The sequence below is a fragment of the Poecilia mexicana genome, unplaced genomic scaffold (assembly GCF_051168715.1).
Source record: "Poecilia mexicana isolate PSO_F unplaced genomic scaffold, ASM5116871v1 scaffold_13, whole genome shotgun sequence".
NCBI lineage: Eukaryota > Metazoa > Chordata > Actinopteri > Cyprinodontiformes > Poeciliidae > Poecilia > Poecilia mexicana.
In genome coordinates, this window is record NW_028263382.1 from 3,917,291 (window position 1) to 3,941,536 (window position 24,246).

Consider the following 24,246-nt stretch of genomic DNA (forward strand, 5'->3'; position numbering starts at 1 on the left):
GGACATCGGCCGAAGTTTGACGCCGCTTCGGAGTCAACGCCACCATGAGGAGCTGTCTTCGCGGTGGATCCAAGTTTGTATGAGAAACTGATTCCGACAGATGATGATCGCTGGCTCGGTGAGAAATTGACTGATCAAACAACTTGGAGATGACGTCACCTGACTGTTATTGGCGTTTATGAAATTACGCCGAATCAAAGAAAAAAAATTAAAAAAAATGGAATGGTGTGTTCCGCAAGTATTTTGAATGTGGGTTTAATTTCACTGTAAGGTTTAGGTCATTGTAAAGAGTTAAGATGTCACTGCCAAGTGAAAAAGGACTTTCTGCTGAAGATTTGTGTACTGAAGTAAAGCCAAAGGGACAAGAGTTGGTTTCAGGTCCTCGAACGAGAAAGTTAACCGAAAAAGGAGAGCAGTACAGAGAGGCAGAATCTGCAAAACGGACAAAAGCATTTCTTAAATCTTATTTATCCTGGAAACAAATTGCCAGAGAAGCTAGGAAGAAATTAAAAGGTTTCTGCTCTCAGGAGAATCTGAATGAAATAAATCAGCAAGTTCAAAACAGCCTTGATAAAGTGAGGCAGAATTACGAGTTCCTTCAACGTAATTCTTTAAATACTCCAGATATTGTGCAGAAACTAGATGCCTGTACTATATTAACAAATGAGATTTATGATCTTGTATGTAAGCGTTTGGAAGGGAGTATTGTTGAAGAGAAATTTAATCAAGAAGTTGAAAAAGAAAGGGTGCGAGAAATCTTAAATAGAGATGAATATCAGTCTGTCTTTGAAGAAGCCTCTACTGAAAGTTCTTCATGTACATGTGGTTCATCAACTACCAGCTCTAAAGTTTCTCAAGAGCGGGTAATTGCAGAAGCTGATCTTGCAGCCAAAGAGGTTCAAGTTAGATCCATGTTGGAGATTGAAGCTCAATATGCTAAAGTCAGTAAACTTGAATGTGAGTGGAAATGTCATGAGTCCCAGATTATGGCAGAAATGAAGCAGAAGGAGGCTGAAGTGCTGCAGCAACTTGATGAGGAGAAGAGCAAGTTAAAGGTAATGGAAACGGATATGGAAGCTAAAATGACTGCAGCTCGGGTTGAGGTTTATAGCAGACTTGAGGATGGTGTTGAACGGGAAAATCTTGATTCTAATCCTGAAGTTAAATCAGTGCAACCTTTAAAATGCTCAAGAAAGCCAACTGCAAGGGCTGCATCAATTCTACCACCTCAGGTTTGCTCTGAGGTTCCTGCAGTAAACTTGGCTGAAGCCTTAACGAGCTCGTTAAGTTTAAGTCGCCTCCCTGTTCCTGTACCTGCCATATTCTCAGGCGACCCTTTGAAATTTGTGGACTTTAAGATATCATTTACAACTTTAATTGATTCAAAATCTATCTCTGTTGGGGAAAAAATGTTGTATCTGAAAAGTTATCTCTCTGGAGAAGCCCGAAAGGCTGTAGAAGGTTTCTTTTACAGAAGCTCTGAGGATGCATATGAAGGTGCTTGGTCAGTTCCTCAGGAAAGGTATGGAAACCCATTTGTAATTCAGAAAGCATTTAGGGATAAACTTAAGTCTTGGCCAAAGATTGCACCAAATGATCCCTTGTCTCTCAGAAATTTCGCAGACTTTCTGAAAAGTTGTGAAGAGGCCATTCCTCAAGTAAAAGGACTGTCCATCTTAAATGACTGTGAAGAAAATCATAAGATGTTGAAGAAGTTACCAGACTGGGTTGTACGTAAATGGAGTAGAGTTGTTGTTGAAGTACTTGATGCATGTGGGGAATATCCATCTTTTGAATGTTTTTCTAGATTCATACAAAAGGAAGCACGCATAGCATGTAATCCTATTGCTTCTCCATTTTTGTTAAAGTCTGGAACTTCTTCAAATGATCCTTTCAGAAAAGCAAAGGCTCTTAGTACTAGTACGGAGTTCAAGAAACAAGAAACTGTTCATGTTCTGAAATCTAAACTGCCTTGTTTGGTTTGTACAGACATGTCTCACAGTGTTGCTAAATGTCCTAAATTTGCAGCTAAATCAATGGAAGACAAAAGGTCATTTATACATCAGAACCATCTTTGTTTTGGATGCTTGAGAAAGGGACATTTATTGAAAGATTGTAAAACGCGCCATGTTTGTGGAGAGTGTAGACGGCATCATCCTACTTGTTTGCACCAGGAAAGAGTGAGATCTCAGGATGCTGCTCAGCAGTGTTCCATCTCTCCAGAAGAAACGCCTCAGGTTTCTCGCAGTGTTTTGTCTCATGCACTCACCCGAAACATTTCTGCGACATCAAGTATTGTTCCAGTTTTTTTGTCCTCTGTCAAGGATCCTGGGAAGGAAATACTTACTTATGCACTCCTTGATACTCAGAGTGACTCTTCCTTTGTCTTAGAAGATCTTGTGAAAGGCCTGACTGTTGAAACAAAACCAGTACAACTAAAACTTAGTACCATGGTTTCTGTTGATACACCTGTTGTAAGTCAAATTGTGTCTGATTTGCAGGTTCGGAGTTTTTTCTCTGATAATTACATATTGTTGCTGCAAGCATACACACGTGATTTCATTCCTGTTGATGCATCTTGCATTCCAAGTAGAAGTACAGCATTACAGTGGCCTCACCTTAAACATCTGGCTGGCAAAATGCCTGCTTTACAAGACTGTGAAGTAGGTTTACTCATTGGTTTTGACTGTCCTTCTGCTTTGGCTCCCTTGGAAGTTGTTGTTGGAGGGGAAAATGAACCTTTTGCTCAGAAAACTGCTCTTGGTTGGAGTATTATTGGGGCAGCGAATCCACATTTAGATCGGCAAGGTAACCAAAGATTTGTACACAGAGTGATGGTGAAAGAAATGCCAGCTCCATTAACTTCTGATGTTTTAAAAGCTCTGGAGTTGGATTTCAATGAAAAGGGCCCAGAAGGTAAATGTGTTTCGCAAGATGACATTCGGTTTATACAACTTCTGAGTGAAAATATTACACAGAAAGATGATGGCCATTTGAAAATGCCCCTTCCTTTTAAAACACCCTGCCTTCCTGTGTTGCCAAATAATAAGAAGCTGGCTTTGGTTCGTCAACATCTGAAGAGAAGGTTGAAGAGAAGTGATCAGTTCTACAATCATTACAAAACATTTATAGAGTCGATCATTAGCTGTGGTGATGCTGAACTAGCTCCTGAGGCAAACGCCAATGATTGTGTGTGGTACTTACCTCATCATGGGGTGTACCATTCTAAGAAACCAGATAAGTTAAGAGTGGTGTTTGACTGCTCCGCTAAATTTCGTGGTATCTCTTTGAATGATACTTTGTTAACTGGTCCAGATCTGATAAACTCTTTAATTGGAATCCTGCTGCGCTTCAGAAAAGAAGCTGTTGCTATTATTTGTGACATCGAAAGGATGTTTCACCAGTTTTATGTTTCATCAGAGCATCGTTGTTACCTCAGGTTCCTATGGTGGGAGCAAGGAGATTTGGAGAGCGAGCCTAAAGAGTATCAAATGAAGGTTCACCTTTTTGGTGCTGCCTTCTCTCCAGGTTGTGCTAATTTTGGCTTGAAATATTTGGCACAACAGCAGAAATCAAAGTTCCCAGCTGCAGCAGCATTTGTGGAGAATAATTTTTATGTTGATGATGGGTTAATAAGTGTCCCTACAGCTAATGATGCCACCAAACTAATAACTGATTCACAGAAACTGTGCAAAGAAGGTGGTTTGAGACTCCACAAATTTAATTCCAACAGATCTGAAGCCCTAAGCTGTGTGAATCCATCTGAGAGAGCCACCAGTGTGGTTTCTGCTGATCTCAAGCCTGACTTGGCGCTTACTGAACATACCTTAGGTATGCGATGGCATGTCAAAACTGACTGCTTGGGTTTTCACATCGATCTGAGGGACAAACCTGATACACGCCGCGGTATTTTATCAGTAATAGCCTCTCTGTATGATCCATTAGGATTTCTTTCACCATTCATTATGAATGGAAAATGCATTTTACAAGATCTGTGCCGCAGAAGTATTGGGTGGGATGACTCTCTGCCTGAGGACTTGCATGTACGGTGGGAGAAGTGGAAGTTCAGCCTTCAGGATGTCGAGAGATTAATGATACAAAGATGTTATCATCCACAAGGATTTGGAAACATTGTTAAAACAGAACTACATCATTTCTCAGATGCTAGCAACCTAGCATATGGTGCATGCTCCTACCTCAGGTTGGAGAATGACAAAGGAGAAATCCATTGTGTTTTGATCATGTTGACACCACTGAAAATCCAGCAGATCATGCGTCAAGAGGGCTGTGTGCCTCTGAGATTTTAACCACTAACTGGCTAACAGGTCCTGAATTTTTATGGAAAGGGGAGATAAAAAGGGAACTTAAATCTTGCCCCGATCTGTTAGTTGGTGACCCAGAGGTTAAAACTGTCCAGACATTTGTAACAACAACACATGAGACTGAAGATTTTCTGGAACGTTTCACTAGATTTTCATCCTGGTCAACACTGATTAAAGTAGTAGCCAGAATCAAAGGACTTGGACACAGAAACAAATGTTATTCAAATGTGGTGAGTGTTAAAGAACGTGAGGATGCTGTTAAATCAGTGGTGAAACTTGTACAAAAACAGGCCTTTGGCTCAGAGATGAAGATGTTAAAAGGAGGAGACATCCTTCCACGTTCCAGTCCTCTGTTCCATCTAAATCCATTCGTAGAAGATGGTCTGTTGCGGGTTGGTGGACGATTAAAACATTCATCGCTTGGTGAAGACTTTAAATATCCATTGATTTTGCCAAAACACAGTCATGTCACTCATCTTATTTTGTCCTACTGTCACACTCAGGTATGTCATCAAGGTAGAGGTCAAACTCAAATGCAGATCAGGACAAATGGGTTTTGGATTATTGGCTGCAGCAAGTTAGTGGCTCAGATGATTCATAAATGTGTGCAATGCAGGAAGCTCAGACGACCAGAGGAAGAACAGCAAATGGCTGAACTTCCAAAGCAACGCTTGGAGGCATCTGCACCATTTACTTATTGTGGAATGGACTGTTTTGGTCCTTTTGTTGTTAAAAGAAATCGTAAGGAATATAAGAGGTATGGGTTGGTGTTCACCTGCCTCTATTCAAGAGCTGTTCACATTGAAATGTTGGATGATTTGTCCACAGATTCCTTTATTAATGGCCTGCGTTGCTTCATTAGTTTGAGGGGAGCTGTTCGCCAGATATATTGCGATCAAGGAAGAAATTTTGTAGGAGCCCAAAATGAGCTAAAACAGTATGATCCTAAATATCTGGAGTCTTTCCTAGCAGAGAACCAATGTGAGTTCATTTTTAATGCTCCATCAGCAAGTCATGCTGGTGGTGTTTGGGAGCGTCAGATACGCACCATCAGAAATGTGTTAGCCTTTATATTCTCTCAAAACTTAGGAAAACTTGATGACGCTTCATTAAGAACTTTCTTTTATGAAGCCATGGCTATAATTAATAGTCGTCCTTTAACATTAAAGGGAATAAATGACCCTGGTTCTCTTGAACCTTTAACGCCCAACCATTTGCTTCAAATGAAATCTGAGTCTGCCTTGCCTCCTGCAGGAACATTTGTGAGGGAAGATATTTATTCCTCAAAACGTTGGCGCCGTGTACAGTTTCTGGTTGAACAGTTTTGGAGTCGATGGAAGAGAGAATACCTCCAGAATATTTCCATTAGACAAAAGTGGCATGTAATTCGGCGCAATGTAAAGGTAAATGATGTTGTAATTGTCAAAGAAGATTTTCTCCCAAGAAATAGGTGGCTGTTGGGTCGTGTTGTGGAAACGATGGTTGATAGTGATGGCTTGGTTAGAAGAGTGAAGTTGAGAACAGGAGAACAAAGATCAGGAAGGGATATTATCTCAAAGAGTTCAGTGATAGAAAGACCGGTGCAAAAATTGGTGGTGTTATTGGAAAGTGACTTGTAAACTGAATGTACACAGACAAGTATGTTTTAAACAATCTGTATGGTTTTAAGAGAAACTTTAAAATAATGCATGATTTTTCTGGTAATAGTTCATGCATTATTGGTGGGAGTGTAATGGATAGTGAACGATTTAAATTAAGTTATCTAAATTATTCAAATTTGTAGATTATTTATTGAAAATTATTTAAAGGATGTTGCAGGTTGTTTAATATTTGTCTGTTTTGATTACCACTGTTGGTGATTTACGTTTTGTTTTGTTTAATTGTATTTGCACTTTAAGTTTTTTGTTGTTTTTTTTTTTTTGTACCTCGCGGGCTGCCGTAGCCAAATGAGGGCAGGCCCTATAAAAGCTGGGAAATCACTATCAATGAATAACTTCAACAAACTGTCGGATGTGCTTGGCACTGTTAACGTTTAGCGTTCCCCGGTGAAAGCAGCGAGGTACGTTTTATTTGTTGTTTGTGTTGTAAGTTTATGTTTATATTCTAATATTTGTATCTGTTTAGTTTTCACGGTGACTATGGTGACTGAGATGGGTGTGGTGACTGTTTGATGATCCACATCAAAGAAAATAAACAAGCCATGAAAATCACCCGTCGAGACTGCGCAAAAATTAATTCACGTGCTGGGGAGCTGCTACATCTACTTTGTATTAAAAGTGTCATAATTTACCGAATGACGCTTTATGACAACAGTCATAAATATTCATGAAGGCTTATTCATGTTCATGACATGTTATGTCATGTTTATGAAAGTGTCATGTCAGTCTTATTCACCCCCCTTCAAATAAAGTGTTACCGAATATTGCAGTACTTTCCTATAACAAAATAGACCTGCAGAAAGAAATTACTAATAAAATATCTTACATATGCATAGTTGTATGCTCTATATAGAGATTTTTCTTAGCTTTGATTGTATATCTATTAAACTCTGAAATCTGTGTGGCTTTGTTAATATTCTGTCCTAGAATGCGGTTAGATGTGCCCTTTTTTTTTTTTTTGAGCACCTGCCCCTTTAGTGGTCTCTGCATGGCCCTGGTAGTAGTAGTAAGGGCCACCGCTGCTGATATATGCTGACCAAAGGTCAGTCCTAATGCAACAGACCCCCTTTTTTAAGTGACTGTCAGTGTCACAAAGACTTCCATCTGAATCAAACAGTCTGATGTTGGGGTACAGTTTATAGGTATGGTCTTAATGAAGTTTTGGTTAAGGTTATCGTATTTTCGCATTATAAGGTGCATAGAATAGACGCTGCAGTAGAGGCTGGAGTTACATTATGCATCCACTAGATGGAGCTGCACTAAAGAGAATGTCAACAAAACAGTCCGACTCCGGTCGGCAAGGAGAGCCTTCCGCGACTGGGCCGGGTCGTGGCCGGACGATGGTCACCCTTCTCCATTCGCGCACAGAATGTTGGTGGAGAACGTGGTGCTAAATGACCTGATTGTAGACGGTCAGATAGGTCAGTCAAACTTTATTAATAGATTACAAACCAGCGTTCTGACAACTATCCCAGCATGCACCGCGCACTTCTTCTTCTATGGGCGAAAATGAAGTCGGCGGCTGCTTACTGTGATTGCTAGACCTGTTGTGGTTCAATATTGGTCCATATATAAGGCGCACTGTCAACTTTTGAGGAAATTGAAGGTTTTTAGGTGGGCCTTATAGTGCGGAAAATACGGTATTGTAAGGAACATGGGAGGAGTTAGTAAGTGTTAGGATTAGGGATAAATCCTGACATTAACATGAATGTTTAAGTCATTACCAAGCATTAATTTTAGGTTTTACCTCCATCTATTACTGAAATGAATGGAGGTCAGGAGCTGCATTTCCATTACAAATGTGCACAAATCTTTGTCTACATTCTCCAATTGTATAAAAAAACCCCACAAATTTGTAATTTTGGAATTTCTGACTTTTGATTTTGCTTGAAATCAAATTGTACATGTGATAAGTAATTACAAATTATGGCAGTGAAGGACGTACATAAGATATATCCATAATTCAGCCATCCTGCCAGCACTCATCATCGATCAGCCATCACGGAGACATCGGCGACTTATTCAGGTGTTGGAGCAACATACCCCTCATACTTTCAACCAGCTTATGTGGCATTTGGGGGAATCTGCCGGTCATTTTTCAAACACATTCGAATGACAGACAACTTTTTATGAAATATGTGATGCTGAGAGAGCTCTGGTGGAAGCAGCTGCAAAAAGATACTACGATCCTCCTACCACTTCCCATCATCTTCTTCATCTTTTCTGTTGGTAGTAACATCAGGGTGTTGAACACGTGACCAGTGATGTGAACAAAGGGGTTTTCATTGGAGTTTTTGTGAAATACATCTATTTTGATATGGCCGAAAAACCACCACAAAAATATTTTAGCGAAAAATGTGTAATTTTTTTTTAATTGCCTTGCTTCCAATAAGTGAATTTATTTTCGTAGCTTTAATTTGTGCACTTTTATAGTTAATGGAAACACAACTACTAAAAAGTCCTACTGTGGATAGATCCACATGTGGTGTGTATCACATTTGATCCTATGTAACTTCACTTGAAAAATTTGAAACAATTTACAATTGAAATTGCCCGTTACAGCACAATATTTTAAAGTATGCAGCCCGACATTAAAATATTAATCTCTGAACTCACTGACTCAGTGTTGTCTTCCTGGTTCATCGTAATGAGAAGGGTGGTGTTGTTTTGCAAATGTGACTGGCCACGTTGAACTATGAACATGTCTGTATGGGGCACTTTGAGTTCTTTACAGATTCTGAAAGTGTGGATTCTAAACTTTGCAATGATGGAAAACACATTGAAATAAAAAAAAGACGTTCTTTACTATGTTGTAAGCATTAATAATGTTGTATGCCTTATTGTAAATTAGAAGCATAATTAAAGCAAAATAGACTTAAAAGTTAAGGTTGGATTGTGCATACTTTCAGCCATAAGTATGCAGAACATAAATAATTATTTTATTCTAGGTGTTACAGATTCAGTTAGTCAGCACAAGGTGCAGCGCTGCTCACCATATCGCACTCCGCACAGCCACAACCCCAGGCCGGGCAAACTTAGATCTGCATGCCAGTGGAATGCTATGTATCGTAATAGTGTCCTCAAAACAAAAGTTCTGCAACTCAACCAGAAAAACTAAAACATATTCCTGCAGACATGCATTGCATGGCGTTGTTTTCTTTCCACTCAATAGCTCTAATTTTGAATGATAAGTCACTTATTCACTATTATTTTTAAACACTGTTATTTTTAGTACGTGTCACACTTTGAGCTCACTTCATGGCAAAGAAATGGCCATTGACATGCTGTACCTTGTGAACCACTAGGGGGCAGCTGCGGACCCCCTGTGGTCTGGGGACCACAGTTTGACAAAGACAGATCTAGTGTAAAGTGTCCAGTGAACTTTTTTAAGTTAAATTGATATTACCTTCACTGGCGTCACAAGGCTCTGTGTTGCAGGACTGGTATCGAACTCTCTGTCCCTCACAGTACTTCCCGCCATTCTGAGGCACAGGATCAGTGCACTCCCTGTAGGAGAACTCCACCCCACCTCCACAGGTCCTGGAGCACTGCTGCCATGGTCCCCATAAGCTCCAGCTGCCATCCACAGCCCTCTGTGGTTAAACACAGAGAAAGAAAAGAACAAGTCACAGTGGTTGGTTTGAGCTCCAAGCCAAAGGCTGTGCAGCCGTAACCACAGTCTGGGCTTCTGGGTTTGAGGCTGCACAGTGTGTTAGAATGCCCAGACTCAGGGCTAAATTTGTGTTGAAGTGTGGCACGCGCTCCCTGTCTCTGTCTGCCCACATTCTTGCCGCATGTGTCACTCACAGCTAGTAGAGGCTGCCCATGTTTCAAGACTTTATGTGGCAACTGAGTGTGTTTTTCAAACTGTACTACCTACTGATATTTGACAGTATATAATTGGGGCCTGCCCATAGCAATGCATGGAGAGCAGTTAGTCACTGCTCTCCATGCATTGCATGGCAGGCACCTATCAGATCTCACAATGCATTGTGGGAAAATACATATTTCCTGTGACTATTCATGTTTTGCTTACATAAAATTATTACTTCTCTGAATTTTTGAGTGTAAATTAAAATCCTTAATATGAAAATTGATTTTTTTTTTTTTTTTTTAGAAATAAAGAATTACCAACTTTCTTCATGGTTTTTTATTTTGAACCATGACTGAGAACAAAATGTGCGACGCTTATAGTCGTCTCGGGTCCAGCCATCGCATTTTAATGGTGATTCACTTTGTGGAAAACCTTATGATATACTTGACAATACTTTATATATGCATGTTAGACTGGCATGGATCTATTTATCAGAACAAATATAAAATGCTGGGATTGAAGTGATCGGCACACTTTGGAAGGCCCCTTAAAATTTCTGCAGGAATTTTCTAGTATGTAACCTAATCTTTGGGCATTTTCACACCTCATAGTCCAGTAGACTTGGTTCAAATGAGGATTCAACTCCAACATTTGTTTCATTTTCAATTGCTGTGGTTCTCTTTCACACTGCCCTGAGTAAAATGAACCAAACTTTTTGAAAAACTTGTTCACCCTTTCCCCTTGGGAGGGCGCTGGACCTAGAACCACTGTAGGAAACATCACAAAATCCTCTGAAGAAGACACTGAGCCAACTTCCTTCTTCACAAAAGACAAAGGCTCTGTTCAATACTTGCACTTCCACCCTCGTTCTGCCCTTCTGTCCTTCAGATGCTCATTCATGTTGAAGGGCTTCAGTGCGTAGTGTGTCCCATATTCTCTGCATTCTCCTTTGCCCCGCCCATTTTGGGTCCTATTTCCACTCTTACCCTAAGTTTGCATCCATGTGGACTTTGGTGAAGTGGTATTACCCAGTGGTGGGAAGTAACGAACTACAAGTACTTCGTTACTGTATTTACGTACAATTTTTGTGTATCTGTACTTTACATAAGTAGATTTAATAATGGGTACTTTCTACTTTTACTCCACTACATTTTACAGTAAGTATCTGTACTTTCTACTTCACTACATTTCTACAAAACTGTCGCGTTACTCGTTACATCCAAGTCGCGTTGCTCTTTTTTTCCGTTAAAATGTGACGTTCAGGGTCTTAAGGTGGCGCCGTAAAATCCGAGCAATAACGTGACTTAGTGTCTGTTGTCACCCATCGCCTCCACCTTAACTTGCACGCGGAGCTCCAGACATGCGCAGTGGTTTCCTCTGAGCGGGAGAAGATGTCTAACTAATTGATAATAGCTGCATAAATCATAAGATATGGCGACATGTAAAACCAGCAGCGCTTCGCTTTCACAGACGGTGGGGACTTAGTCCAACTTTTAGCGTCACTTGGAAGGAAAGCTTAAAGAAAGGTAAGATCTGTGGACGTGATGCTAGCAAAGCTAGCTGTACTGAGACATGTTGCATCTGCGATGAAAAACGTTGTCACTCATGCGCTGAATTATTGTGTGGAGGTGTTGACTGAGGTATTGCATATATGGGACAACGCTGTGACCAAAGTGCAATATAGTGATATGACATTCAGGAACGATCCGATTCTTCTGGACGGATCTTTACTGATTAAATTTATTTCAGCTCTAAGTATTTAATATCTAGGTGTTTTATGGGAATGTGGATCTTTCAGATCATTTTGTGAAGCAATTTTGAAGGTAAAACTTAATTTTTTTGTGTCATGTAGCGTGGGGTGCTGGTCTTGACTTGGTCTTGACTACAACTCTGCTACGTGGCTCCTTGGTTGCATGTCCTCCCCCACCCACCTTCTTTCCATCCCCTTTCTGTTGGATTTCTTTAAAAATAAAAGCCACTAGTGGCAAAAAAAAAAAAAAAAGTGAAGTTCATGCTATGTTAGGACAGGAGACAAGATGTTTCCATCCCTGAAATTATGATGCATAGAATCACATATTTAAGTCTAAACTATGTTACAGAGAGTAAACACAATAAAAACATGTTTAATCTGTGGCATTGTTCATTAAAATGGCACATTTATGATGTATTACAATTAAATACGATCGGTTCACTTAATGATATTAGCGATTAGGTAATGTATTCAGCAAGTACTTTTACTTTTAATACTTAAGTATTTTAAAAGCTAGTACTTTTTTACTTTTACTTAAGTACATTTTTTGAGTACTTTCTCCACCACTGGTATTACCCACAATTCATTGCTGATTAGTAACACATTAGTAATAAAAAAGTTTGATATAAACTGAGAAGAAATAAAGAATAGTCACAAACTAACTGAGGAAAGTAAAGCATGTTACAAGTGCAAGATGATTTTCAAATCTTAAATTAAGCTATTCAAATATAAATAAAGATTGGACTTCTGTGATGCTGCAACGTTTAAGCATTCTCTTAAACAAAATTATTTCACTTTAAAAATGGAGGTGACTTTTAGAAAGAGGTATTTGTGGATAAAAACTTAGCCAGAGGATTAAATCATTAAAATCATAATTTAACTCTTCATACCCCGTTAAAGACCAAATTTTATGATATTAAAACTTAAAGATGGAATAGATTTCTTGTACAATATCCACTCTAAAACATTAATGAAGTTGCAGTTGAATAAAGATGTATTTTCTTAAAATCTCAGTCACTAAATGCACAGAAATTTATTTTTATTTTGAATTTCTTTTGCAGAAAGTCATTTCAGGGAAAACATCATACATAATTATGAAATTAATATCTTAAATATTTTGTGGGAGTGGAATAGAAAGCTATTTGGTTCTATATCATTATCATTTTTAAACAAATGTTTTCAGGGTGATTTCGAGACGGTCCACCAGGGTTTTGTATTAAAAGATGTTGACAGGAAACATAAAATATTACTGGATAATTATGTTGCTGAAAGACACTGCTGATAATACTTCAATCAACAACTATAGAATCTGAAAAACAACAAATAAAAACATACAGTTAAATAAACATCAATTATTTGCACTTCTGTTAAATCCAAATTAAGTCATCAGTTCGATCTAAAAACAATGTAATGCTGATCAAATTCAGAGCCGGCCCAAGGCATAAATTAATTAAGAGAATATCAATACTGCTAAACTTAATTTAATGGTTTCAGCATGGAAAAATGAAAAGATTATAAATTGTTTAACATTTAAATTCAAGATTTTTACTTTGTAAAAGTTCAAAGAACAATCTTCATAGTTAGATTGTTTTGTTACCATTGCAACAATCTGATGCTGTGAGTTTAATCTTTGAGTTTTAGCTGTTTATAAATGCATCTTCGTAAACTACAGTTACATTTAACTACTCGGTCAAATGTAACTGTAGTTTACTCATTCAACATTGGACTGGCCCTGTATGATGAGCTGGACCTGCTGCCCTGCGCATCTCTGCTGCTGGACATAGAGGGACAAACGGTAGATTTAATTTATGTGGCTTTAGTAGCTCTTCTATTTCGTGTCTGTTGAGTTTTTAATACTTGCCTCAGAGAAGTTTGTGGTTGCAACTCTACCTGACTTTAAGTAGACAAAGAATTTGATATGCATTGTGTCTCTGCAAAAAGTAAACTAAGATAAAAAATAAACCAGCGTCCTGCGTGACTACGAGGTGAGCGCGAAAGCTACTCCACGGGCTGAACCACCGGTCCAATAACCTCTAAATGTGTTCCTGTGAACACTGAGTGCAGCTCAATGTGAACTTTTGCGGTTCATATTGAGCTGCCTGAGCAGAGCAAACACGGTGGATTTAAACTTGATTCCTACCTTGATCAATTCTACAGAAACATGGATCCTCATCCTCACAGGGGGTTGATATAAATGTCCATATAGGTGAGCCAATACGAGCGATCCGCGTCAAGGTGAACTTCAGACATCGAGTCACCACAGGTCTGATTGGTGCACGCTACAATGCAGCAACTAGAAAAACTATAAACCCATTTCTTTCAGGACAGTGATTCTTGAGAATAGGGACAAAATGGGTTTTAATTTTCCCATATTTTTTTTATTATTTCTCAACCTTATGTATGCAAATATGACAAATAATGTTTAGAAAATGTAAAGATGCTAAGGTGCAGGCTCCCAGTTGCAAGTTTTTTTTTTTATTACATTTTCAATCAACCTGACCCAGAACTTTGTCATCAACATCTGACAAAAATAAATATAAAATGATTTTTAAAATACCCTATTAGTGATATTTTTACTCATTTCACAGACACATGCTTCTCAAGAAACAAAAGAAATATTATTTAAAACAAAAAGTCCATCTGACGGAGTTGACACAGAACTGAAGGTGGTGACAAACTAGTGAGTAAAATGAAAAACTTGATACATGTGAAGAAATGCAATTTATGTAAAATACATTAAAATGAATTAATTGCACATTTAAGTGAGATTTGACAACAATTTAACTGAAAGAGTCACAAAAACTGACGGAGTTGACGAAAAGCCAAACTACCTCAATTTATATGATGTTATTCTGAAGGAGGCCATATTGTAGCTCATCAGGTCCATGAAATCTTTACATTATACTAAAATTAAGCTTTTATTTCACAAAATTTCATCAAAGTTTTGTAAATTGTCAGTTATGGTGATGACACATCATGGTTGTGACAAGCAACTTAGGAATAAAACAGAAGAAAAAACTAAAGAATAACATAAGCTAACCGGAGCTAACTAGCCCTCCTAGCAAAGGAAGAGAAAAGACAACGTCATGGGGTCCTCAGAAGGTCTGGTGTCCCCCAATAATGCCTGATTTTTTTACATTCTTTTTATGTCTGATGGTGTTGACAAAAACTTGGGACAAATTTCAATGGAGTTGGAAAATATATAAAAATGATTTTTAATTCAGTTTATTGATACGTTTATAATTATTTATATGAATACTTATACTTAATTGTCATAATATATTATCTTAGTATTCCTTTAATTGTTTTAAACTATTATAATGTATTGAGTTCTGCTCCTGGACAAGGGATTTTACAGGCATCATCCACCGACTACAATGTTTAAAATAAAAAACTATTCAGCAAACACCAGAAAAATATACATTGTTGTGCTCACATGACCCAGGTTAGTTTAGTTAGATATTTGAAAAAAATATATTTTGTGTATATTTTATTCAGATTTGGTGCTTTATCCATAGGACCTGTTTTGTCCCTATACTCAAGAATCACTGACGAATAATTCTGCCCTGCCAGTGAAATGGTCACCGCAGAAGAGACAATATATATATATATATATATATATATATATATATATATATATATATATATATATATATATATATATATATATGGCTAAAGAAACTCACTGCCCTCCATGAGCGACTGGCAGCTCAACTGAACCAGCTGCTACAGAATGGGACTCACCCTGAATGGTTAACTGAAGGGCGCACAATCCTGATCCAGAAGGATCCCTCAAAGGGTTCAGTCCCATCCAACTATCGGCCAATAACCTGTCTCTCTACAACATGGAAGCTCATGTCAGGCATCATAGCGGCTAAGATAAGCGGACACATGGATAAATACATGAGCACAGCACAGAAGGGCATCGGCATAAATAGTAGAGGAGCCAAACACCAACTCCTTGTAGACCACACAGTCGCCCGAGACTGCAAAACCCGACACACCAACCTGTGCACCGCTTGGATTGATTACAAGAAAGCCTATGACTCAATGCCACACACCTGGATCATTGAATGCTTAGAGATGTACAACATCAATAGGACTCTAAGAGCCTTCATTGCAAACTCGATGGGGCTGTGGAAAACCACCCTTGAAGCCAACTGCAAACCACTTGCACAAGTGTCCATCAAATGTGGCATATACCAAGGAGATGCTCTGTCCCCACTGCTGTTCTGCATAGGCCTGAACCCCCTCAGCCAAATCATCAACAAGACTGGCTACGGATACCGACTTAAGAATGGGGCCACAATCAGTCACCTCCTCTACATGGATGACATCAAGCTGTACGCCAAGAGCGAGCGAGACATCGACTCACTGATCCACACCACCAGGATCTACAGCACTGACATTGGGATGTCATTCGGACTAGAGAAGTGTGGCCGGATGGTTACAAAGAGAGGGAAGGTCGTCCGCACAGAAGGGGTCTCACTCCCAGAGGGAACGATAGCAGACATAGAGCACAGCTACAAGTACCTGGGAATACCACAAGCAAATGGCAACCTCGATGAGGTCACAAGGAAAGGAGCCACAGCCAAATACCTCCAACGAATAAGGCAAGTCCTGAGAAGCCAGCTCAATGGCAAGAACAAGATCCGTGCAATAAACAGCTATGCCTTACCAGTAATCAGATACCCTGCTGGAATAATTAGCTGGCCAATGGAAGAGATGAAGGCCACGGATGTTAAGACTCGGAAGCTACTAACCATGCATGGAGGGTTCCACCCCAAATCCAGCACCCTGAGACTGTACACGAGCCGTAAGGAAGGAGGCAGAGGACTAGTGAGTGTGAGAGCCACTGTCCAGGATGAAACATCTAAGATCCATAAATACATCAAGGACAAAGCCTCAACGGACGATGTGCTCAGCGAATGTCTCAGGCAATGGGGAACAGAGGACGAGGTGCTGGAGGAACCATCATGGGAAGACAAGCCCCTACATGGGATGTACCACCGACAAATAACTGAAGTGGCTGATATCAGGAAATCCTACCAATGGCTGGAGAAAGCTGGACTCAAGGACAGCACGGAGGCCCTCATCCTGGCCGCCCAGGAACAGGCCCTAAACACCAGAGCAATAGAAGCTCAGATCTACCACACCAGACAAGACCCAAGGTGTAGGTTGTGCAAGGAGGCCTCTGAGACAGTCCAGCACATAACAGCAGGGTGCAAGATGCTGGCAGGGAAAGCGTACATGGAACGACATAACCAAGTGGCGGGCATAGTGTACAGGAACATCTGTGCAGAATATCTACTGGAAGCCCCGAGGTCAAAATGGGGGACACCCCCAAAGGTGGTGGAGAATGACCAAGCTAAGATCCTATGGGACTTCCAGATCCAGACAGACAAGATGGTAATGGCGAACCAACCGGACATTGTGGTGGTGGATAAAGAACAGAGGAAAGCCGTTGTGGTGGATGTAGCAATACCAAGTGACCACAACATCAGGAAAAAGGAGCATGAGAAACTGGAGAAATACCAGGGCCTCAGAGAGGAACTGGAGAAGGCCTGGAAGGTGAAGACCACAGTGGTGCCTGTGGTCATCGGGGCCCTCGGGGCAGTCACCCCCAAACTGGAGCAGTGGCTCAAACAGATCCCAGGAACAACATCAGACATCTCAGTCCAGAAATGTGCAGTTCTAGGCACAGCCAAGATACTGCGCAGAACCCTCAAGCTCCCAGGCCTCTGGTAGAGGACCCGAGCTCAGAGGATGAAAGAGACCACCCACGGAGGGTGAGAGGGGAATTTTTTTTTATATATATATATATTTCTTTTTCTTTTTAATAAAACAACAAAAAGACACAACACTTAGTCGGGGGGCACTTAAAGCCTGGCGGACCACTAGGTCTTTAGCGCACTGGAGGAAACCCTGGGTTTCTTCTCTGGCTAGAGAAGAAAATTGATGTCATATTGATGCCTATGAATTTCTTGTAACATTTTTGATCTACAAAGTCACAACATTCATGTTTTCTTTAAAGAAGAACGTGTTAGTTCGATTAGTCTTTTTATTTTTCACAATGTAGCATCAGGATTTTTTTTTCTATTTTTGTATGTTTGTCCTTAACTTGATGCTTGTTAGCACATTAGCTCCACTATATAACACATTTATACCAAACTAACGTTTAGCCACATAAAAGAAATGATTTTTTAGGAGCAGTTGAATATTTAATCATGTCTCTAATCAGTTAAATCGCAGATTTTTAAATTGAATAATACATTTTAATGTGTATGTTTTGCCATATTGAAAATATGGCGATGCTCACAGAGCAAGCTGCAAAAAAAGGAAAAAGTATGAGTTTTTTTCAAATGTAAAGTACTGAAATAATTTTTGTGTCACTGAGAATGTGTGATTACATCAAATTTTGCTCTATATTCAACAAGTCATAACAAAACACATTTGAACAGTCAAATACCTTAGCATTAAATTAGGAAAACAACAATCCTTATACTGTACATGTAAAATCTATTTTTCTTGTAGTTGTACTTTTTTAGCAGCATAAATGGTTAAACAGTGACCAGTTCCACCATTTTGGATGTTGAAGTTATGACACAGGGGCGTACTGTCTCAATTCTCAAATATTTGCACACTTGTAACCTTATGTGCACTTCGACTGAGTCCACACTTCATAGAGGGGCGAAGGGTGCAGCCTGAGGCCAAACAAAAATGTAATAGCGTCAAATTGTAGAGGTTGGATGATTTCTCTTTTGTCTTTGGCTGAAGACCACCAGCCATTTCTCACTAGCACTCGACTTGTGCGTTTGTTTTGGTTGTATTTGTCCAGAATACCCTGCACTAAAATCTGCTTCTGGCTTTTGGTCTCTGGTCCGCTTGACATTCATATATGCATTTGAACTGCACCAGAATTCACTTCAACCAAACAAACTTTTTTTCTATAAGTAAGTTTACATAAGTTTAGATTAGAAAAAAAATGAAGAATACAAGCAGTTTTGACTTCTTCAATTGTTTTTCTGATTTATTTTCTTTGCTGTAGGGCACTGTGCTAAATGAATAACATCTCCAGGTTTCACTTAGTTTACCGAGTTGTTCCATCGCAGCAGCGCGGCTATGGATGGCAAGTAAAATAATAGTGTTTTTGCCCTCCAGCGTTGAGCACATGCACAGCCACTCATTGTGTGTTATTGTGACAATGCTGGCAGGGGGTGCAGCACTGAATCTGAAACAATTAAAAACTGATGTTTTACCTTTGCAAAGATATTTCTTTGAAAGCAAACATCAAAGTAATGATCATACCAGTGGTTGCATCACTTCCTCTGTCATCTTGCATGCTCCATGTAGACAGGTCCCATTGGACCTGCAGGGAGTGCCATCGGCCCAGGTCAGGCTGCCGTTCTTGGTGGAACACTGCCCCGTACCGTCCTCTCGGCACCAAAGCTGGCTGCAAATATCGCTGTCTGATGTGTTGGGACAGTGGACAAACTCCTCCCCAAAAATCTGCTGACACTGTTGGTCCAGGTTGTACACGGTACCCGGCAGCTCTGGTGGCAGGGGAATGGTGCTCTCCGGGACATCCAGGAGGCAGTCTCCTACGGTTAGAGGACACATCAGAGCTGGATTCCATTCAGGCTGGTAGAGATCATCAGCTTTTGTGTTGCTGTGGTAATTTGCATTATTGTATTTCAACGACTTTAAGGAATCAAAATTGACTATGTGCATCAACACAGCCTGTTTATAGGCATAGCTCCTCCACAACTTAGCCTACTAAGTGTGTGCTTCCCCATCATGAAAGTGAGGGATTACAGAATAATGCTGTAAAAAATATACAAGTTAGCGAGATTCATCTCCCTGACTTCAGCACAGTGAAATCAACTTCTACTTTTGAGGGACCCTCAATAATACCAATTCTGATAAATAACAGACAAAAATCAGTAAAATCACGCAGAGACAAAAAAGTCTTTAGACTGCAAAATTTAGTGTCTATTCTACTTAAACCAATGTTGAAACCAAACAGAAATCTGAAGGAAGGATTCATGCTGCATATTAAAATTGGCTTTATTAAACATCAGATCTCTGGCAGGAAAATCATTTTTAATTCAAGACTTTAATATTGATCATCATCTTAATTTTTTGTTCCTGACCGAAATTTGGCTGAATCAAAATCACCACTCATCTATTCTAATGGAATCATGTCCTCCAAATTTTAGCTTCATAAGCCAGACCAGAACCGACAAAAGAGGAGGTGGAGTTGCAGTATTGTTCAATTCAGCAGATATCCTACGTAAACTTTTTATCCTTTGAATATGTTGCCTTACAATTAAACTCATTCTATGCTGACTATATACTGACCTCCTAGATTCTGTGCAAATGTCTTTGATGATTTTACTGAATTATTGTCCTTAATTCTGGTTGATTTTGATTTTCTTCTTATTGTGGGTGATTTTAACTTTCATATCGACAATCCATTGGATCAAGGCAGTAAAGAGCTTGTCAGCTATGGCCTGATCCAACACATAATCATGGACACACTTTGGACCTTATTATTTCTAAAGGACTGATTATATATACAATTGTAGTGCTTGATGTAGCATTGTCAGATCATTTTTGTACTTTTTGGGACAGTTTTCTCCCTGCTCAAAAAGATAACTATAAACAAGTCATTTCAAAAAGATGCATTACAGAAACTACTGCCGGTCAATTTATTCAGGCTTTTCCTTCAACTGCTATACACTCCTGTACTTCTCTGAGTGATCTAATAGACGATTTGATTTTCAAAATCGAGAAAGTTATTGACACCATTGCTCCTGTTACTACAAAAGTAATCTCTGGGAAACATAAACCACCTTGGAGAAATGATGAGTCAGTCAGAAAAGGGAATAGTGGCGAAAAGCAGAACGTCGGTGGCGTAAAACTAAACTACAAGCCCACTTAGGTGTATACAAAGACAAACTAAAAATTTTTAATGTTGAACTGAGAAATGCAAGTGTTTAATTTTCAAACATCATTTCTACCTCCATCAACAACTCTCGTGCTTTGTTTGATTGTTGACAGGTTGACAAATCCACCTTCTCCTGTTAACCGTGAATTTTTCTCCTCTGAGCCTCGTGACAAATTTGCCACTTTTTTCATAAACAAAATGGTGAAAATATGGGAGACAGTAAATTCCTCTCTCTCTGTTACAAAGAATCAGATAACTGTTTTCCCTTAATCAGACCTTAACTAGGATGACTCACTTTAACCTGGTCACTCAGAAAGATCTGAGTTACATCATATGAAATCATCCACCTGCTCCCTTGGCATTATCCCTACCAGTTTGTTCTTAAAGGTCTCAGATGTTTTTGCTCCTGATCTTTTACAAATAATTAATAAGTCGCTCTCCTCTGGAGTCTTCCCTCAGGCTTTAGAGACTGCGATAGTTAAACCACTTCTCAAAAAGCATAACCTAGACTCATCAGTTTAAGCAATTATCTATCAATACCTGCTTACCTTTTCTGGCTAAAATATTAGAAAGAATTGGTTTTAAACAGATAAATGGCTTTCTAGCCCTGAACAACTGTTTTGATGTCCATCAATCAGGTTTCCATCAACATCACAGCACTGAAACTGCTCTTGTGAAAGTATTCAATGACCTCCATCGAACACTGACCGTAATAAAATGTCAATATTAGTTTTACTTGACCTGAGTGCTGCATTCGATACAGTTGATCATGATATTGGGTTGGTATTTCCGGTATAATGCTCAGCTGGCTTAAAGCTTACCTGTCTGACAGAACCTCTTATGTGTCCATAGGCAACTTTAAATCCAAGTGGAATGAAATTATTTGTGGAGTTCCCCAAGGTTCCATCCTAGGGCCGCCTCTTTTCAATATCTATATGCTTCCATTAATTCAAATTATGTGAAATAATAAGAGAATATCACAACTATGCCAATGACACACAGCTGTACATTAGTCTTTCACCAGGAGATTACAGTCAGGTTCAAATACTCACTGACTGTATTGAGCAGATTAATGTCTGGATGTGCTAAAATCAGACATCTCATGTCCCCAAAAGATTCTGAAAAATTAGTTCATGCCTTTGTTTTTAGTAGACTTGATTACTGCAGTGGCATTTTTACTGGATTATCAAAAAAAGCAATAAGACAGCTCCAGCTTCTCCAGAATGCCGCTGCAAGAGTCCCGACTAAAACAAAAAGAGATCAGCACATCAGTCCAGTTCTGAGATCCTTGCACTGGCTGCCAGTTGCTCAAAGAATAGAAATTAAAATCTCCTTAGTAGTTCACAAAGCACTTCATAATAAAAACCCAGACTATTTTTCTAATCTTCTTCAGCCCGACGTACCAGTCAGACCTTTAAGATCATCAGAGTCAAACCTACTAATTATTCCGAGAGTCAGAACTGAACATGGTGAAGCAGCTTTTAGTTTTTATGCTCCATCTCTCTGGAATGAACTTCCTGCCCCTATCTAGAGTTTATTTAAAACAAGGTTAAAAACCTTTTTATTTGAAGTTGCCTATTCTTAAAATGTTTAATTCTCTTCATTCGCTGTATTTAATTTTTTTTATGATTGCTTTGTCTATTTTAATCTGCTTGATTTTTAATAGATTTTTTTATTATTTTTTTAACTATTATCTTAACTATTTTGTACAAGCACTTTGAATTGTCTCTGGCTGAAAGGTGCTATATAAATAAAGTTGCTTTGTCTTGCCTTGTAAATGTGCTTCTCTGACACTATGAGGCAAAAATTCAGGGCAAGTCATGTCCTGAAATAAATTGTAACCTTTACAGATGCATCATCCTTTGCCATCTTACTACTCAGAATCTGAACTTGCTGGCTAATCAAAAAACAAGGCATTTTATCATTCCTCAAATGAAATTTATTACATTTGAGTGAAGTTGATAATCACATTAGCATTTCAGAATGAACACTTAGAGCAATGTGACTTTTTACCAGACATGTTTTCCATCGGATAAAGAACTTTTTTTTTCAGCACCAGCTGTTGCATTTGGCTGTTGAGGTGGAGAACAGGAAGGAGTCCATGCCATGACTCAGTGGAAAGAAAGGTTCACCGATTGGTCTAGTAAGGACATAAACAATCCAAAACACATGACACAGTAGAGGAGAGGCAGAACTGGAGATGGGCTCTCAGTGAAAAAAAAGCCTGAGACGCAAAAGGGAGAGAAGAGGATGTGGAAAGCTCGTGCAAGATAAACTATCACCAGAACCTGCAATTTGGGGGGAAGCGGCATGTTTAAGCAGGAAAGACATCATTCATGAGAGCAGAACATTCTGTTTAATATACCCCTGAATCAGCCCCATAAGAAAACCACACCCGATGTCCAAGTTGGCAGGAGTTTAGTATCACTCACCATGGCCATTGTCGAAAAACTCAGTGATGTAAAGAGAGCTGCAGGGAGACCACGGCACCGATTTGTTGAGACTAACAAACAGAGGGGCCATCAGGTAATGCCCTCCCAGATCTCCAAACAGCTTCTCGCAAGTCTTGGAATCGTCGTGGGGCATGCTCAGCACATGGCCTGCAGGGGGAGAGTCAGCAGGTTATCAAAACAATCTCAACCCAGCTTTTCTACTTCACTCTGTGGTTATAAAGACCGGCTCACCGAGCTCGTGAGCAGCCGTGAAGGCGGCCTGTAGGCCATTGTCCTCAATGACTGAGCAGCTTCTCTTGGGATCGCACATCGTCCCGACATCTGCCACACCCAGAGTGTCACAGCTCTTCTGTCCACAGATGTCCTGCAATGATAAAGCAGAAAAATTCAGATCCAGTTGAGGGTAAGTAATTAGAAAATCGAGTCTAAACAATTGGGATTGTGTTTACTGCCTCATAAGGAAAATGTTTTTCCCAAACAGTTGTGTTGTTTACGCTCTCTCTTTAGGAAATGACCGTGGCTTCATGCACCATCTCTTACATTCACGCTGTATTCCGAAGCTTTGGGTCTTATAGTGTTCAGAAGTATTCACAGCCCCTGAAGTAAGAAGGCACTAATATGAAAATGTGCTCCAATATCAATATCCCATATTGTCACCTTCCTAAAATAATGGACTAAGTCATTTTGCCAAAAACAAATCACTTCATGCAAAAAATAACTCGGGCCATTATTTTAGGAAGTTGACAATACGGTGATCCCTCGCTATAACGCAGTTCACCTTTCGCCGACTTGCTGCTTCTCGGACTTTTTTGTGCAGTTTTTTTCACAGTGCATTGTGTTCTGCATCCTGATTGGCTAAACAGTCTCCGAGCTCCTTCTCTACCTGTGTGCCAATAACGTATTTAAATCTAAGTAATACAGATTGGCCATTCAGGAGATGAGAGCTAAAAACTTTGAATGCCTGAGGAAAAAACTGGCCAGAATCAGCACAAAACCCGACCAGAGGCTCGCTTGATGAGATCCATCGCTCTGCCGTAGATCCAGCTGTGAATCTCTGGGGCAGGTTGGAGGAGACACTTTAATGACATGACTCCAGATTGATGAACAGCTTTTGTTCTTTGGTTTCAATGTAGTGTATTTAATTATGCTGTATAATAATTGTAAAAACTAAAGGTAACAACTTCGCGGATTTCACTTATCGAGGGTTATTTTCGGAACGCAACCCCTAAGAAAAACCAGGGATCACTGTATTATTTTTCCTCTTATGGCTGATGACCAATATTTTCCTCATCTATATCA

The 24,246-nt window shown here is 39.5% G+C and overlaps 1 protein-coding gene and 1 long non-coding RNA gene across 2 annotated transcripts in view; one reads left to right on the forward strand and one right to left on the reverse strand.

Moving 5' to 3' along the window:
• Positions 1 to 24,246, reverse strand: part of LOC106907048 (A disintegrin and metalloproteinase with thrombospondin motifs 8) — a 47,452-nt gene that overhangs the window by 9,868 nt on the left and 13,338 nt on the right. The window contains exons 3-6 of the mRNA XM_088011486.1: positions 23,179 to 23,311; positions 22,927 to 23,094; positions 18,853 to 19,145; positions 9,387 to 9,573 (exon numbers count right to left, since the gene is read on the reverse strand). Of these exons, the coding sequence (XP_087867612.1) occupies positions 9,387 to 9,573; positions 18,853 to 19,145; positions 22,927 to 23,094; positions 23,179 to 23,311 (781 nt within the window). The remainder of the gene's footprint in view (positions 1 to 9,386; positions 9,574 to 18,852; positions 19,146 to 22,926; positions 23,095 to 23,178; positions 23,312 to 24,246) is intronic.
• Positions 5,405 to 6,742, forward strand: LOC148155673 (uncharacterized). The gene is made up of 2 exons (XR_015765015.1): positions 5,405 to 6,381; positions 6,447 to 6,742. It is a non-coding gene; the product is annotated as an uncharacterized LOC148155673 (long non-coding RNA).